The sequence below is a fragment of the Portunus trituberculatus genome, chromosome 47 (assembly GCF_017591435.1).
Source record: "Portunus trituberculatus isolate SZX2019 chromosome 47, ASM1759143v1, whole genome shotgun sequence".
Classification (NCBI taxonomy): Eukaryota; Metazoa; Arthropoda; class Malacostraca; order Decapoda; family Portunidae; genus Portunus; species Portunus trituberculatus.
In genome coordinates this window covers 36,482,781-36,497,830 of record NC_059301.1, presented here as the reverse complement: position 1 = coordinate 36,497,830, position 15,050 = coordinate 36,482,781, and the positions used below count along the sequence as shown (strand labels likewise).

Genomic DNA, 15,050 nt, shown 5'->3' with positions numbered 1-15,050 from the left:
GGGGAGAATGTGTGCCTGGGAAATGTGTCCAAGGGGTAATGTTCGGGAATATAATCTTTGTGCCAAACTACCGAATGGCATGATGAGGTAAGGACAGTGACGTAACAGACGAGGAAGACAGAAAATAACGTTATAACTCACTGGGAACAAGAACTAATGATGAACTTTGGAAAGGTCCTATATAGATGATAATATTATAGGACAGCTACTTCTTGTTGATCTGAGGATACAAGATAACAAAGAAAGTGTGTGTAATATGTGGAAGAACAAAGAAAATCAGCGGAAGAACTTGATGAATGCACAGAGGAGAATAAGAAGACAAGAAATGACATCAGGGAAGCACCGATACAAAGGCCAAACATCCCGACCTACATCTGACCTGATCTGACCTTACCTGACCTCATGTTTTCTAAGACTGGAACAAAAAAGAACATAAGATAAATAACGGAAGCTGCATCAACATTAATAAATTTGTCTAATCTTGTTTTAAAGCTTCCACGTAACTCCTTATTAACAACCTGATTGTTGTCCGTTCCATTCATCAACCAGTTTTTCTTTTTTCTTTTTTCTAGAACCAGTTCCTTTATATTCCTTTTTGTTATTTTTAATCTAACTTTCCAAGCCTGAGTCCGTTATTTCTTGCTCTACCCTGATTATTGATACTCGGGATTTTATTTACATCACCGTGCTGATGGAAAGACCAAGATGATGCGAGAGAGATCAGTATTGCATTATCTTAACTTGTGTTATTTTCTGCGAGCGAGACAACTGCTCATGAGATGCCGGGGTGCAAACATGCGGCGGTGGGAGCTGGGGCAGGTGGGGACGCTGCCAATTATCCTGACACACCTGTGATCTAGTGCAACTGTAATTTTTGGCTATTGTTGATTACTTGTCATTGAACTTTGTCCTCCCTCCACCTGCTCCCTTTCATTCCACGTCCCCACCAACAAACTCATTCTCTCTCTCTCTCTCTCTCTCTCTCTCTCTCTCTCTCTCTCTCTCTCTCTCTCTCTCTCTCTCTCTCTCTCTCTCATCACCCATAGACAACAGTAACAAAAAAGTGCATTATTCATTTATTATTCAAGGGCAATCATAGTGACATCAAAACGCTTTTTCGAAACTTGGAACAAGAAAAAATGAAACACTCAAACAACAGCAACAATTAAATTCATCTTCTTTTGTCAAGTTCCTCAATCCTCTTAGTTTCTCTTGTTAAGAAGGGGATGTCATGGAGGTCCTGATCACCAGGTTAATGTGGGTCAGCAATCAGGCAGGTGTGGTGGTTAAGGCAGGCATCAGTACAACACTTCTCGTGACGTTTGCACTGGCCGTCATGAGCACATACCTGAGAACGAGAATGTTTATCATCTCAATCAATATGATGTGTGAATATTTTTAATAGGATATTGTTTAAAACAATTAAATACTCTACATCTGTAAAACACAGATTATACTGTGTCTGTCTATACATTAGTACACAATATATGTGTGTAGTTGTGATTCTGATATACCGTTTACAGTTATTTCAATATACAGTTTAAAGTATATAAGTATACGTCTACTCAAGGGTGAAAGTCATTTACATCTTTATCTTGCTCTTGATGAGCCATGACTGCAACAAACTTACCGTGGGCCTTGGTCCGATTCTGAGATACTCATTCTTGGGGCAGAAAGGACGGTCGGGACATTTGCCAGGGTGCGCTAACGAAATAATAACAGAAATATGATAAATGACATCATAAAACTGACAAAAGACGTCAGTTATAAAAGATTGACACAAGGCTCAAAGATTAGCAGTATTGTTTAGACATTAAAAATGTTGTATATCAGACCAGCTTAAAAGAGACCGAACACAAAATTGCAATATATCATATGTAATTTTTCATTTGGACAGAGATAGTGACATTTACTAACAGTCGAACTCGTCCCCTATAGTCCCAATTCCACGATCACAACAGTAAAACGCTTCGCCAGGAGGATATCCTGCTCTTGGACACCAGTGCCTGCAGCTGTCAGATATAGGAGGCGTCCCCGCCTCGGCATCTTTCAGCGCCACGAGCACCAACAAGGCGACTGTCACTATGCAAAGCTGGAATGTGTTTTGTATTACTCTCTCTCTCTCTCTCTCTCTCTCTCTCTCTCTCTCTCTCTCTCTCTCTCTCTCTCTCTCTCTCTTTTCTCTATTACACACACACACTCTCTCTCTCTCTCTCTCTCTCTCTCTCTCTCTCTCTCTCTCTCTCTCTCTCTCTCTCTCTCTCTCTCTCTCTCTCTCTCTCTCTCTCTCTCTCTCTCTCTCTCTCTCTGAATAGGATGCATGAAGTACAGAAGGAGCCTATTATTTGGGAAGTGAGGAAATTACTACATGAACAAAGGAAAAAGAAATAGGGAGTAACCATTTCTACTGTCGTTTGGGAAGTATATAATCAAGATCACGAGGAGAAACATGCAATTTGTTGAGAAATATCAAGATAGTGTTCACCGATAATGATGAAGATGTGACAGGAAACAGATAACATTAGTTATATGTTCAAGAGATTATCTTCTGATACGAGGGCTACTACACCTTAGGACATACAAGGATATTGAAAAGAAATATTTTCAGAAAAGACATCAAGAAACGTAACTTTGTTCACAGAAGTATAGCAGTGTGGAGTGAAGTGTTTGATGCGACTGTGTGTCTAGACAGTCAATAAAGTTAAAGTAAATACGTATGGTTAAAAGTCCAAGATGAAGATCGGACAACACGAACCTGATATTGCTCATACCCTGTAGCTCTCAACAAGGTAAATAAATGCATATATAGAAACATTTCAATACAAAAGACAGGAAAATATATTGACAGAATAGATCTGTACTGTCTTACCATGCTGGAGCAAAGATGAGAGCGAGGCAACTTGAGAGTGCAGTAGGGTTTGTGCTGAGACGACGGTCGTGGCGAGGGTTTATATAGCGACAGGCGGCCAAGGCGGCGGTAGCTTAGGGCTATTCTGTGATTCTCCCGGCAAAGGGCAACTTTCCTTCTTTTTTCTTTATTACATATAATATTTTTCACTTTAATTCCGTGCTTTATTTAGTTCTTTATTTGTGTTCCTCCACCTGTGTCTATGCATGTACTTATCTTCTCATGAATATTCCGTTTCATTCACAAGAACGCACGGAAGAGTGATTATGATCAGCCTGTAATGTTGTAACAAGTAACAAGGTACATGATACGGCAACACAGTCACTCTTACCCCGATAGAATAATAGCATCCTAATATTTTTTCTTTATTTGTTTGTGTGTGTGTGTGTGTGTGTGTGTGTGTGTGTGTGTGTGTGTGTGTGTGTGTGTGTGTGTGTGTGTGTGTGTGTGTGTGTGTGTGTGTGTGTGTGTGTGTGTGTGTGTGTGTGTGTGTGTGTGTGTGTGTGTGTGTGTGTGTGTGTGTGTGTGTGTGTGTGTGTGTGTGTGTGTGTGTGTGTGTGTGTGTGTGTGTGTGTGTGTGTGTGTGTGTGTGTGTGTGTGTGTGTGTGTGTGTGTGTGTGTGTGTGTGTGTGTGTGTGTGTGTGTGTGTGTGTGTGTGTGTGTGTGTGTGTGTGTGTGTGTGTGTGTGTGTGTGTGTGTGTGTGTGTGTGTGTTGATCTGTATTATAAGAGCAAGCATTAATGCATAATGAAGTAAAATATTGTAATGCAAAGTCGTTTTTTTTCGTGATTTTATTTCAGCCTTCATTAGTTAAAGACACATTTGCCGTGACAACAGTTTACTGGTGGTGGAGTCAATAGCACGGTTAAGTATACATGAAAGCTTTTCATCAAAGTCGTTACCTTCAATAAGGATAACTCTAATAATCACAAAGAATATGGTGTGGAGAAGTGCAGCTTTAAATAATTTCACTCTGATACCAGTTTTATGAAGATCATATAACATGTTTACCAGTTATTTATTTTTTTCTTTGTTTATAGCTTTGTATGTAATCGTGTACATGCACACCTGTGTGTGTGTGTGTGTGTGTGTGTGTGTGTGTGTGTGTGTGTGTGTGTATGAAATGCTGGGATATATCGTGTATTATACAGTTTTTTATTTTTTATTATTGATTCTTCCTGATTTTGGCCCGATATCTGCTGAGTGACTGATACACATCACGTTCTGCGAATTAACTCAATTTTGTATTCGTCAATTTTATTGTTTAGAATAGCTTCTGCGAACCAAGTTCTCTTGAAAGTGATTTGCTCCAAGAGGAATTTTCCTATTGTGTGTGTGTGTGTGTGTGTGTGAAATGCTGTGATATATCGTGTATTATACAGTTTTTGGCGTCATTATTGATTCTTCCTGATTTTGGCCCGATATCTGCTGAGTGACTGATACACATCACGTTCTGCGGATTTCCTCAATTTTGTATTCGTCAATTTTATGGTTTAGAATAGTTTCTGCGAACCAAGTTCTCTTGAAAGTGATTTGCTCCAAGAGGAATTTTCCTAGAGTGTGTGTGTGTGTGTGTGTGTGTGTGTGTGCGCGCGCGTGCGTTTGTGTCTGTGTGTGTGTGTGTGTAATTCACTGTTTGATCTGCTGCAGTCTCTGACGAGACAGCCAGACGTTACCCTACGGAACGAGCTCAGAGCTCATTATTTCCGATCTTCGGATAGGCCTGAGACCAGGCACACACCACACACCGGGACAACAAGGTCACAACTCCTCGATTTACATCCCATACCTACTCACTGCTAGGTGAACAGGGGCTACACGTGAAAGGAGACACACCCAAATATCTCCACCCGGTCGGGGAATCGAACCCCGGTCCTCTGGCTTGTGAAGCCAGCGCTCTAACCACTGAGCTACCGGGTGTGTGTGTGTGTATGTGTGTGTAATTCACTGTTTGATCTGCTGCAGTCTCTGATGAGACAGCCAGACGTTACCCTACGGAACGAGCTCAGAGCTCATTATTTCCGATCTTGGGATAGGCCTGAGACCAGGCACACACCACACACCGGGACAACAAGGTCATAACTCCTCGATTTACATCCCGTACCTAATCACTGCTAGGTGAACAGGGGCTACACGTGAAAGGAGACACACCCAAATATCTCCACCCGGCCGGGGAATGGAACCCCGGTCATCTGGCTTGTGAAGCTAGCGCTCTAACCACTGAGCTACCGGGCCGTGTGTGTGTGTGTGTGTGTGTGTGTGTGTGTGTGTGTGATTGATAATGATCCTCCCGACCCGACCTCTTTAACGAGTAATGTACATAATGTAATAGAGAATTCTAATTCATCAAAGTGTACTATATATAGAAAGATCAATCCAAGCTTATCGGTACACGATATATATACAAATAAACATCTGATAAACGAGTCCGACCGCATAGCGTTTACTCGTTTCCGAGTAAGTGGCCACAATCTTATCATAGAAACCGGCCGTTGAAATAGACGAGGTCGTTGCCGCCTTCCTTTTAAAGAACGTATGTGTGTATGTGGCAGAGGAGTTCAGACAGAGAGGCACGTGGTTGAGTACTGTTCTATTTTCACCTGATATCCCCGATGACACATGTTGTAAAATCATTCAGGGCAGACGGCGGACAGACCACCACACACCGACCACGGTACCATGGCAAGCCCTGCACACCACACTGGGTTTGTTAAATGGTACAACGTGAAGGCAGGATACGGGTTTATCGAAGACCTCCGTACAGGGAAAGACATCTTCTGCCATGCCTCTGGCCTCACCCGGGCTCTTAAGGATCGGCCGCCCAGAGAAGGAGACGAAGTCCTTCTCGCCATCCAGGAGGGGTCAAAGGGACCGGAGGCAAGGGATGTGGTACCTGTCGGACCAACCTCTGCCCCAACTTCGAACAGCCAGCACACACCACGGAGGAAACGCAGAGGAGGATATACAGGCAAAAGTAATGACCTGTGTATTAACGGCCAAGGCATTGGCAGGAAGAAACCATCGCCGCCTGCAGGAGCTTGTACCTGTCATCCTGCAGCACAACGGCCTGCCAGCCATCCAAATTCCTCTGTGCGCCCTGGACAACCCCGCCCGCACCATCAGGAGCCGTTCTCTTCGAGGCAAGACAGGAGATGCTACAGACGAAACCGTGGCTGCTCCTAACCCCCAACAAGAAGAAGCAGCGCCAGCGGGAGACGAGCCCAAGAACCGGGAGAAGACGGGGACGGAGACGCAGGACGACGTGGCGGGAGGAGAAGAAGAAGAAGACGACGAAGAATCCGAAGATGAAGACGAAGAAGATGACGATGAGAAGGATGAGGAAGTGAACGTCCTGGGAAGTGGAAGTGGAGGAGAGGCACCCTCGCCCCCGCCCAGGAAACCAAACCCGCCATCCGCTCCCCAGCCCCCCTCCGGCAAGCAGGAAGACAACGACGGATGGGTGACCAAGGAAAAGCGGCGACGGAGGAAGACATACCTTCGGCTCGTGCTGCCAAAAAGAGAACAGACAACCACGCCTGATATTGCCCTCCGCGAGTCACCCACCATCACGAAGCTGAGGAGAGAAAAACAGACGGGGAAAGTCCGGGAAGACGTGCTCCATGGCTGCTACATCCACGAAGAGAACCGTTTCGTGGGAAACATCAAAGGCTACACGTGATTCCCAGACTACGTGAGCTACCCATATCCTCAAGACGTCAGCACACCAGCGAAGAAGTGAGGTTAAGCGTCACTGGGTCTGACTCGGGCCTGGACGGGTGACCGCTCGGCCCAGAGTAGTTAAACTACGCTGGGCCCGACTCGAAACTGGACCACTGTTTTTTTTTTTTCTGTTTTGTTTATGTTATGTCTATGTTATTTGTAACCAAAGCAGCAGGCTGGACCGCCCAGCAACTTTACTCTCTTTCTGTATTTCTGTATTTCTATGTTTTGTATCTTGTTCTGTACCACCCATTGTTTGTATCTCCCCCCTCTTTTCTCAATAAACTTTGTAAACTTTGTAAAATCATTCATGATATCTTAGGAATGTATAGTTAAAACGTAAATTTTATGTGTAGATTATATTTGTGGACTACACTGTTGTGATTCCAAATGTTAGTTAAATGTTTATTGTTAATTTAGTTTAGGAAGTTAGTTGTATATGTATATTATAATTTGTATTGATGTGGTCAATAAACTATCTTTATATCTATCTATTTGTGTGTGTGTGTGTGTGTGTGTGTGTGTGTGTGTGTGTGTGTATGTGTGTTTCACTGTTTGATCTGCTGCAGTCTCTGACGAGACAGCCAGACGTTACCCTACGGAACGAGCTCAGAGCTCATTATTTCCGATCTTTGGATAGGCCTGAGACCAGGCACACACCACACACCGGGACAACAAGGTCACAACTCCTCGATTTACTCGTACATCCCGTACCTACTCACTGCTAGGTGAACAGGGGCTACACGTGAAAGGAGACACACCCAAATATCTCCACCAGGCCGGGGAATCGAACCCCAGTCCTCTGGCTTGTGAAGCCAGCGCTCTAACCACTGAGCTACCGGGCGTGTGTGTGTGTGTGTGTGTGTGTGTGTGTAATTCACCTCGGTCGCCTGCTGGTCATCTAGCCAGTCTTTCCCCATTACGAAGCGAGCTCAGAGCTCATAGACCGATCTTCGGGTAAGACTGAGACCATATCAATACACAACACACACCGGGAGTTACATCCCGTACCTATTAACTGCTCGGTGAACAGGGGCCACACATTAAGAGGCTTGCCCATTTGCCTCGCCGCTTACCGTGTGTGTGTGTGTGTGTGTGTGTGTGTTTGACGTCTACTTAGGACAGACAGACCGTAAATATCCCTTTCGGCTCAAAAAGCAGAGGTTATTTTTCGTCTTCATGAGGAATGAGCTCTCCTAAGTATCTCCTTTCTGACTAATAACTGACTCGCCTGAGCAAAATGTACGTTCTTAATGTTCTTGACCATTTCCAGGAGCGTGTTGATGGAGTAGAGACATGGCAGTCTCCCTGATGACAGCCAAGTAGGGTTGTCATGAAGATCGTAAATACGTATAAATAAATGTATAGTCTTTGTAGCGTGTGTGTGTGTGTGTGTGTGTGTGTGTGTGTGTGTGTGTGATTCACCATGGTCGTCTGCTGGTCACCCGGTCAGCCTTTCCCTTACGGAAAGAGCTCAGAGCTCATACTGACCGATCTTCGGGTAAGACTGAGACCTCACCACACTCCACACACTGGGACAGCGAGGCCACTACCTCTCCAGTTACATCCCGTACTTATTTACTGTTAAGTGAACAGGGGCTACACATTACTCGACTGGAACCCGGGCCCTCTCGATCTTGACCCGAGCGTGCTAACCACTACACTACGTGGTGTGTGTGTGTGTGTGTGTGTGTGAACATTCTATAGTACAGCTTGTGAGGTATCCCCAAACGTGCCATTGTCATCTGGTCTATTTAGTCTCCCACCTGTAAGTACGACTTTCAAATTGATCATACATACCAGCTGAATGTGAATGACGGTTCTGTTTTCACTTTGCTACACTCTCTGACATTACTGTCATAAATGCTACAAGGATACACTGGCCCACCAAGAAGGAGAGGGACTCAGGGAAGTATTGGGGACAGCCAGGACAGACAGGATGTGTGCCATGCGCTCTTTAAATAGTAAGTTTTCATTTGCAATGATTTCAAATTTTCAATTATTGTGATCAGAAAATAGACCACAAGAAGGGAGGAAGTGATCTCCAAGGAATGCGTCATGCGTCTGTTCCACAATGGATGCTATATCCTGCAGAAACGCCTGTGATTTTTTCTTTAAGAATACGTACACTTGTACATCAAATTAACTGTCCGTTTTATCATCTTTGTACGTTCGCTATCATCGTAGCACGAAACTTGTACTCAGTATATTAAAGAATTTGAGAATGATTCTGCAAACAAGATTACGACCGAGGAAGTACTTGAACCTCATATACTAGTCTTCCCTTATAGTAGGGCTGGGCGGGATCCGAGTACTGGATCCGGATCCACCGGATCCGACAAGGCAGGAGAGATTCGATTACCAGCTTCTGGTACTCGAATCCACTGACGATTACTTGCTGGCTGATTTACTTGTTCAGACAGTTAACGGAAGTCAAGTCAAATCATTGTTGAAGCTCCGGTTCATTCATGACATCGAGATCGAGGCTTCGATTCCAGTGTCCATGAACTCGTGTCGGGGAGTCGCTTCTCACCGCGATTTTGTGGATATGGAACCGACCGAGATCGTCGATTGCATGACTGATCAGGATGTCATTGAGGCTAGGAAAATTACTAAAATGGTTGACGGTACAAGAAGGAGCACAGCTTCAGTCATTCTCACCTTCAGTGCTGCTAAGTTGCCAGCGAGGATTCATGTAGGGTACGAGTCGGTTCCCGTTCGTCCCTACATTCCGAATCCTCTCCGTTGTTTCAAGTGCCAGCTGTATGGTCACCATGGCAACGCTTGTCGGTTTTCTCATACTTACTGTGGTAGATGCGCAGGAGAGGGCCACTCTGTAGAACAGTGCACATCCTCGGTAGAAAAGTGCCGTAACTGTGAGGGTGCTCACTCCACTTTCTCACGCGATTGTTCCGCGTGGAAAGTGGAGAAAGAGGTCTGCACGGTTAAGGCTACTGAAGGGATCTCTTACTATGAAGCAAGAATGCGAGCGAAGCAGACGGAGGCCGCGCCTGCTTCAAACGTCTCCTACGCTTCAACAGTAAGGGCTCCACCTAAGATGTGTACTGTTGCCATACAGGTTGACCTCAGCGACCTGTTTCCTGAGGACGCATCTGCCACCACAGCTTCCACTTCCACCACTTCCTCATCATCTGCTAAAACTGCTACTACTACTACTAAAACCTCTACTCCTATAACTTCCTCTGCTCCATACCTGTCTGCTATTTCTCGTACTCCCAGTAAGGGTGAGAAGACAGACAAGTCTAATAAATTGAATTTAACAAAACTTGAACGTCAATGCCCTTCTCATGTCCTCGCCGCTCCCGCGCCGTCGAGAAGGGGTTCTCACTCTCGCTCCCTCTCGACGAGCTCCGGGGAGTTAACAATTGATGAATCGATGGATGTCACCACTAGTAAGGGCCGGGAGAGGTCCCCCGGCAGCGCCTCTGAGCGCAAAACGACTAAGAAAAACGGCCGCCACCACAACTCTTAAGCCATAATGTTCAAGGTGCTACAGTGGAATTGCAGAAGTATTCGGAATAAAGATCCATACTTATCACTTTTAGTGAATATACACAGGCCGTCCGTTATTTGTCTACAGGAGACGAGACTGCAGGATCAGCCTGATCCTGCAGTGCTAAAACACTACCACCCGTATAGAAGATATGAGGGACACGGCGTTACAATATACATACACAAAACACTGCCACAAACAGAAGTGCCGTTGAATACACCTCTGGAAGTGGTCGTGTGCAGGATGAGATTCAACGACACGTATCTGGCTATCTGTTCCCTCTGCTTGCCTCCCAATACCTCCATTGTTGATGATGATATTACTTCTTTAATTAGCCAGCTTCCGGGCAACGGGCTAGTTGTTAGCGACTTTAACGCCCATCATCAACAATGGGGAAGTGAGAGGTCAAGTGTACGTGGGGAGCAGATAGTAAACATTTTATTACAGACAAACCTCTGTCTTCTGAACGATGGAAGTGCGACTTGTGTAGATGATCGGACTGGTAACGCGTCTGCCATTGATCTGTCATTGCTCTCGCTAAATATACTCCCTGACTGCTCCTGGGAAGTCATCGACGACTCCCACGGAAGTGACCATCTGCCCATTTGCATCTCTTCTGCACGCGACATCCCGTCCACCCCCCGCCCTCCCAAGTTCAATTTCAAGAGAGCAGACTGGGCAACCTTCCGTGGGATTGCCGACGTGGATATATCTGGCGAGGACATTGACACGATGGTCAGCACGCCTTCTCACCTTCAGTGCTGCTAAGTTGCCAGAGAGGACTCATATATGGTACAAGTCGGTTCCCGTTGGTCCCTACATTCTGAATCCTCTCCGTTGTTTCAAGTGCCAGCTTTATGGTCACCATGGCAACGCTTGTCGGTTTTCTCATACTTACTGCGGTAGATGCGGAGGAGAGGGCCACTCTGTGGAAAAGTGCACATCCTCGGTAGAAAAGTGCCGTAACTGTGAGGGTGCTCACTCCACTTTCTCACGCGATTTTCCCGCGTGGAAAGTGGAGAAAGAGGTCTGCATGGTTAAGGCTACTGAAGGGATCTCTTACTATGAAGCAAGGATGGGAGTGAAACAGACGCAGGCCACGCCTGTTTCAAACGTCTCCTACGCTTCAACAGTAAGGGCTCCACCTAAGATGTGTACTGTTGCCATACAAGTTGACCTCAGAGACCTGCTGCCTGAGGACGCATCTGCCACCACAGCTTCCACTTCCACCACTTCCTCATCTTCTGCTAAAACTACTACTACTACTACTACTAAAACCTCTACTCCTATAACTTCCTCTGCTCCATACCTGTCTGCTATTTCTCGTACTCCCAGTAAGGGTGAGAAGACAGACAAGTCTAATAAATTAAATTTAGCAAAACTTGAACGTCAATGCCCTTCTCATGTCGTCGCCGCTCCCGCGCCGTCGAGAAGGGGTTCTTACGCTCGCTCCCTCTCGACGAGCTCCGGGGAGTTAATAATTGATGAATTGATGGATGTCACCACTAGTAAGGGCCGGGAGAGGTCCCCCGGCAGCGCCTCTGAGCGCAAAAGGACTAAGAAAAATGGCTGCCACCACAACTCTTAAGCCATACAGTAATGTTCAAGGTGCTACAGTGGCATTGCAGAAGTATTCGGAATAAAGATCCATACTTGTCACTTTTAGTGAATATACACAGGCCGTCCGTTATTTGTCTACAGGAGACGAGACTGCAGGATCAGCCTGATCCTGCAGTGCTAAAACACTACCACCCGTATAGAAAATATGAGGGACACGGCGTTGCCATATACATACACAAAACACTGACACAAACAGAAGTAACGTTGAATACACCTCTGGAAGCGGTCGCGTTCAGGGTGAGATTCAACGACATGTATCTGGCTATCTGTTCCCTCTACTTGCCTCCCAATACCTCCATTGTTGATGATGATATTACTTCTTTAATTAGCCAGCTTCCGGGCAACAGGCTAGTTGTTGGAGACTTTAACGCCCATCATCAGCAATGGGGAAGTGAGAGGTCAAGTGTACGTGGGGAGCAGATAGTAAATATTTTATTACAGACAAACCTCTGTCTTCTGAACGATGGAAGTGCGACTCATGTAGATGATCGGACCGGTAACGCGTCTGCCATTGATCTGTCGTTGCTCTCGCCAAATATACTCCCTGACTTCTCCTGGGAAGTCATCGACGACTCCCACGGAAGTGACCATCTGCCCATTTGCATCTCTTATGCACGCGACATCCTGCCCACCCCCGCCCTCCCAAGCTTAACTTCAAGAGAGCAGACTAGGCAACCTTCCGTGGGGTTGCCGACGTGGATATATCAAGCGAGGACATTGACACGATGGTCAGCAACGCAACACAATCCATATTACACGCCGCTGAGGCTTGTATTCCGAAGACTTCTGCAGTTTACACTAAGCATGGAGTCTCATGGTGGACAACGGATTGCTGACAAGCACTTCGTGAGCGCAATAGACGATACAGGCATTTCAGCCAGCAGCCCAGTCAAGCAAATTTCATAGCCTATAAAAAGGAAGGGCTCAGGCAAGAAAAGTCATCCGTAATGCAAAGAAAGATTCATTCCGACAATTTATTACAACAGTGAACCGAACAACCCCCCTCACTCAAGTGTGGAAAACAATAAACATATTAAATAACAAAAAACCATATATGCCTATAAACACACTTAAAATAAACAATATTGTAATAGATAACAAGATAGATATAGCAAACGCCATAGCCAATCAATTCCATCAGGCCTGCAGCACAACTTATTATGACCCTGCCTTCCTTCCAAGGAAGGAGGCAGCAGAATACACTGTCCCAAACTTTGCCACGGGAGGCGTAAACTCGGACTACAACACAGAGTTTACGTTGGATGAACTCCTCTTTGCCCTGAAATCCTATAACGGCTCCAGTCCCGGTCCAGACAACATTTCATATACTATGTTACAACATCTCGGCCACTATTCCCTTTCAAAATTATTAACACTTTATAATAAAATCTGGACCTCTCACACCTTCCCCTAGTCTTGGCGTTTCGCCCACACCATTCCAATTCCTAAAAAGACTGGACGCCTTACGGACCCCAGTGCGTTTCGTCCTATTGCGCTCACGAGCTGTCTATGTAAGGTCATGGAACGTATGGTAAAACGAAGGCTACTTTTCGTTTTAGAAGCGAAGGGTCTGTTAGGTGATCAGCAATCGGGTTTTCGGAAATACCGAAGCACGATGGATCACCTAACACACCTGGAGCATTGCATTTCAGAGGCTTTTGCCAAAAAAGAATTCATGATAGGGGAGTTTCTGGACATCCACAAAGCCTTCGACATGACATGGCGACACGGTATCCTCATGAAACTCTACGCTCATGGCTTCAGAGGTAACTTGCCCATTTTTGTTTATAATTTTCTTCAGGACAGAACATTCTCTTTCAAGCTTCCTGGTAACGTAATCTCGGACGTTTTCGTCCAGGAGAACAGGGTGCCGCAGGGTAGTGTTCTTAGTCCCATTTTATTTTGTATAATGATTAATGATATTCTGTCAACAACTCCTGTCCCCAGAAATCTTATATACTCATTGTACGCTGACGACTGTGCGTTATGGCACTCCTCGCCTAACGCACAGTTCTCAGCGGGGCGGATTCAGGATGTTCTTGATTCCGTCCAGCATTGGGCCTCACTGTGGGGATTTAAGTTTTTCGTTGCTAAGTGTATCAGTGTTGTTTTCATTAGACGTAACGTACCTGATTTGCAATTAACACTTCAAGGCCAACCGATACCGTTTCAAAATTCAGTCAAGTTCTTGGGTCTGCATTTTGACAGCAGACTCAATTGGAAGACTCATGTTAATCAGTTACTTATTCGTTATCGTAAAAAAATCAATATCCTCAAATACCTTTCTGGTACTTCATGGGGAGCAGACAGAAAATCTTTATTAATGGTGTACAAGTCCATAATTCGTACTCATTTAGACTATGGCTCACCGGGGTAAGGGTCTGCGTCGGAACCAACACTGAGGAGGCTGGATGTATTACAGAATGAATGTGTGCGAATGTGTCTTGGAGCCCTGCGCTGCACTCGTGTGGCGCGGATGGAGGTAGAGGTCAATATACCACCCTTGGACATTCGTCGCAATTTCCTGCTTTTATCCTTTGGGATAAAAACAGCCCGGAAGGCTCCCCTCGGCACAACAGCAACCAAAATTATATGGCAGCACCACCACCTCCACACTGCAGCTTGTCGTCCAGTCGCGTCTGAACGCCCTCTGCCAGCTCACCGGCATCCGACTGGACGACACAGACCACCTGGTGCTACCTACTCTTCCCCCACAGACGGCTCCAAGACAGGTGAATGTGTGGGTGCAAGAGTGTGGTCGTGTGAATGTATCCTCAGGTTCCGACTGCCTACTCATACATCGGTGTTTTCTGCTGAAATTTTTGCTATTGACAAAGCCATAGATTATGCTTTAAATTCACCTCATAATTCAATCATAATTTTTTACGGACTCTATGTCAGCCCTTCAGGCAATAGAGTCCGGCCGCACGGATACAAATGAAATCCAGAGTAACATCGTTAATAAGTTGAATTCATGTCATAAATCCTTCTCACTGATTTGGGTGCCTGGACATTCCAGTATACGCGGGAATGAACAGGCTGATATGCTAGCTCGGTCTGCTGCAGAGCTCAAGGCAGCGTGGAACCTCCGTCAGGATCTGCAGTCATGTCTCTCAGTTGTTAAATCATCAGCGAAACTCCTGTCGCAGAGTCACTGAGACAACCTACACCTCCACACCACCAAACCCAGCCTGGGCGAGTGGGCCTCCTCCAATCGCCTCACAAGGCAGGAGGAGGTGGTCCTTGCACGCCTCAGGATGGGCTGCACCCTCCCCACCCACATGCTCC

The 15,050-nt window shown here is 45.7% G+C and overlaps 2 protein-coding genes across 2 annotated transcripts; one reads left to right on the top strand and one right to left on the bottom strand.

The window, feature by feature from the left end:
* Positions 1–1,191: 1,191 nt before the first annotated feature.
* LOC123520638 (waprin-Phi1-like) lies at positions 1,192–3,178 on the bottom strand. The gene is made up of 4 exons (XM_045283118.1): positions 2,870–3,178; positions 1,918–2,092; positions 1,631–1,704; positions 1,192–1,348 (listed from the first exon to the last, which is right to left on the bottom strand). Exons 1-4 carry the CDS (start codon positions 2,870–2,872, stop codon positions 1,253–1,255), a joined length of 348 nt encoding a protein of 115 aa, XP_045139053.1. The 5' UTR covers positions 2,873–3,178; the 3' UTR covers positions 1,192–1,252.
* Positions 3,179–5,587: 2,409 nt separating this feature from the next.
* Positions 5,588–6,587, top strand: LOC123498227 (Y-box-binding protein 2-like). The gene is made up of 3 exons (XM_045245389.1): positions 5,588–5,785; positions 5,910–6,170; positions 6,333–6,587. The coding sequence occupies exons 1-3, from the start codon at positions 5,588–5,590 to the stop codon at positions 6,585–6,587; spliced, it is 714 nt and encodes a 237-aa protein (XP_045101324.1).
* Positions 6,588–15,050: the final 8,463 nt, after the last annotated feature.

What these genes read in the sequence shown, in the direction of transcription:
- LOC123520638 (XM_045283118.1), bottom strand. An exon ending in TATAGGGGACGAGTTCGACT is followed by an intron (nt 1,705 to 1,917) that starts GTTAGTAAATGT and finishes TTATTTCGTTAG; the next exon opens with CGCACCCTGGCAAATGTCCC. An exon ending in GAATCGGACCAAGGCCCACG is followed by an intron (nt 1,349 to 1,630) that starts GTAAGTTTGTTG and finishes TCTCGTTCTCAG; the next exon opens with GTATGTGCTCATGACGGCCA.
- LOC123498227 (XM_045245389.1), top strand. Translation starts at nt 5,588, where the DNA reads ATGGCAAGCCCTGCACACCACACTGGGTTTGTTAAATGGTACAACGTG. An exon ending in AGGGGTCAAAGGGACCGGAG is followed by an intron (nt 5,786 to 5,909) that starts GCAAGGGATGTG and finishes TTAACGGCCAAG; the next exon opens with GCATTGGCAGGAAGAAACCA. An exon ending in GGACGGAGACGCAGGACGAC is followed by an intron (nt 6,171 to 6,332) that starts GTGGCGGGAGGA and finishes TCCGCTCCCCAG; the next exon opens with CCCCCCTCCGGCAAGCAGGA.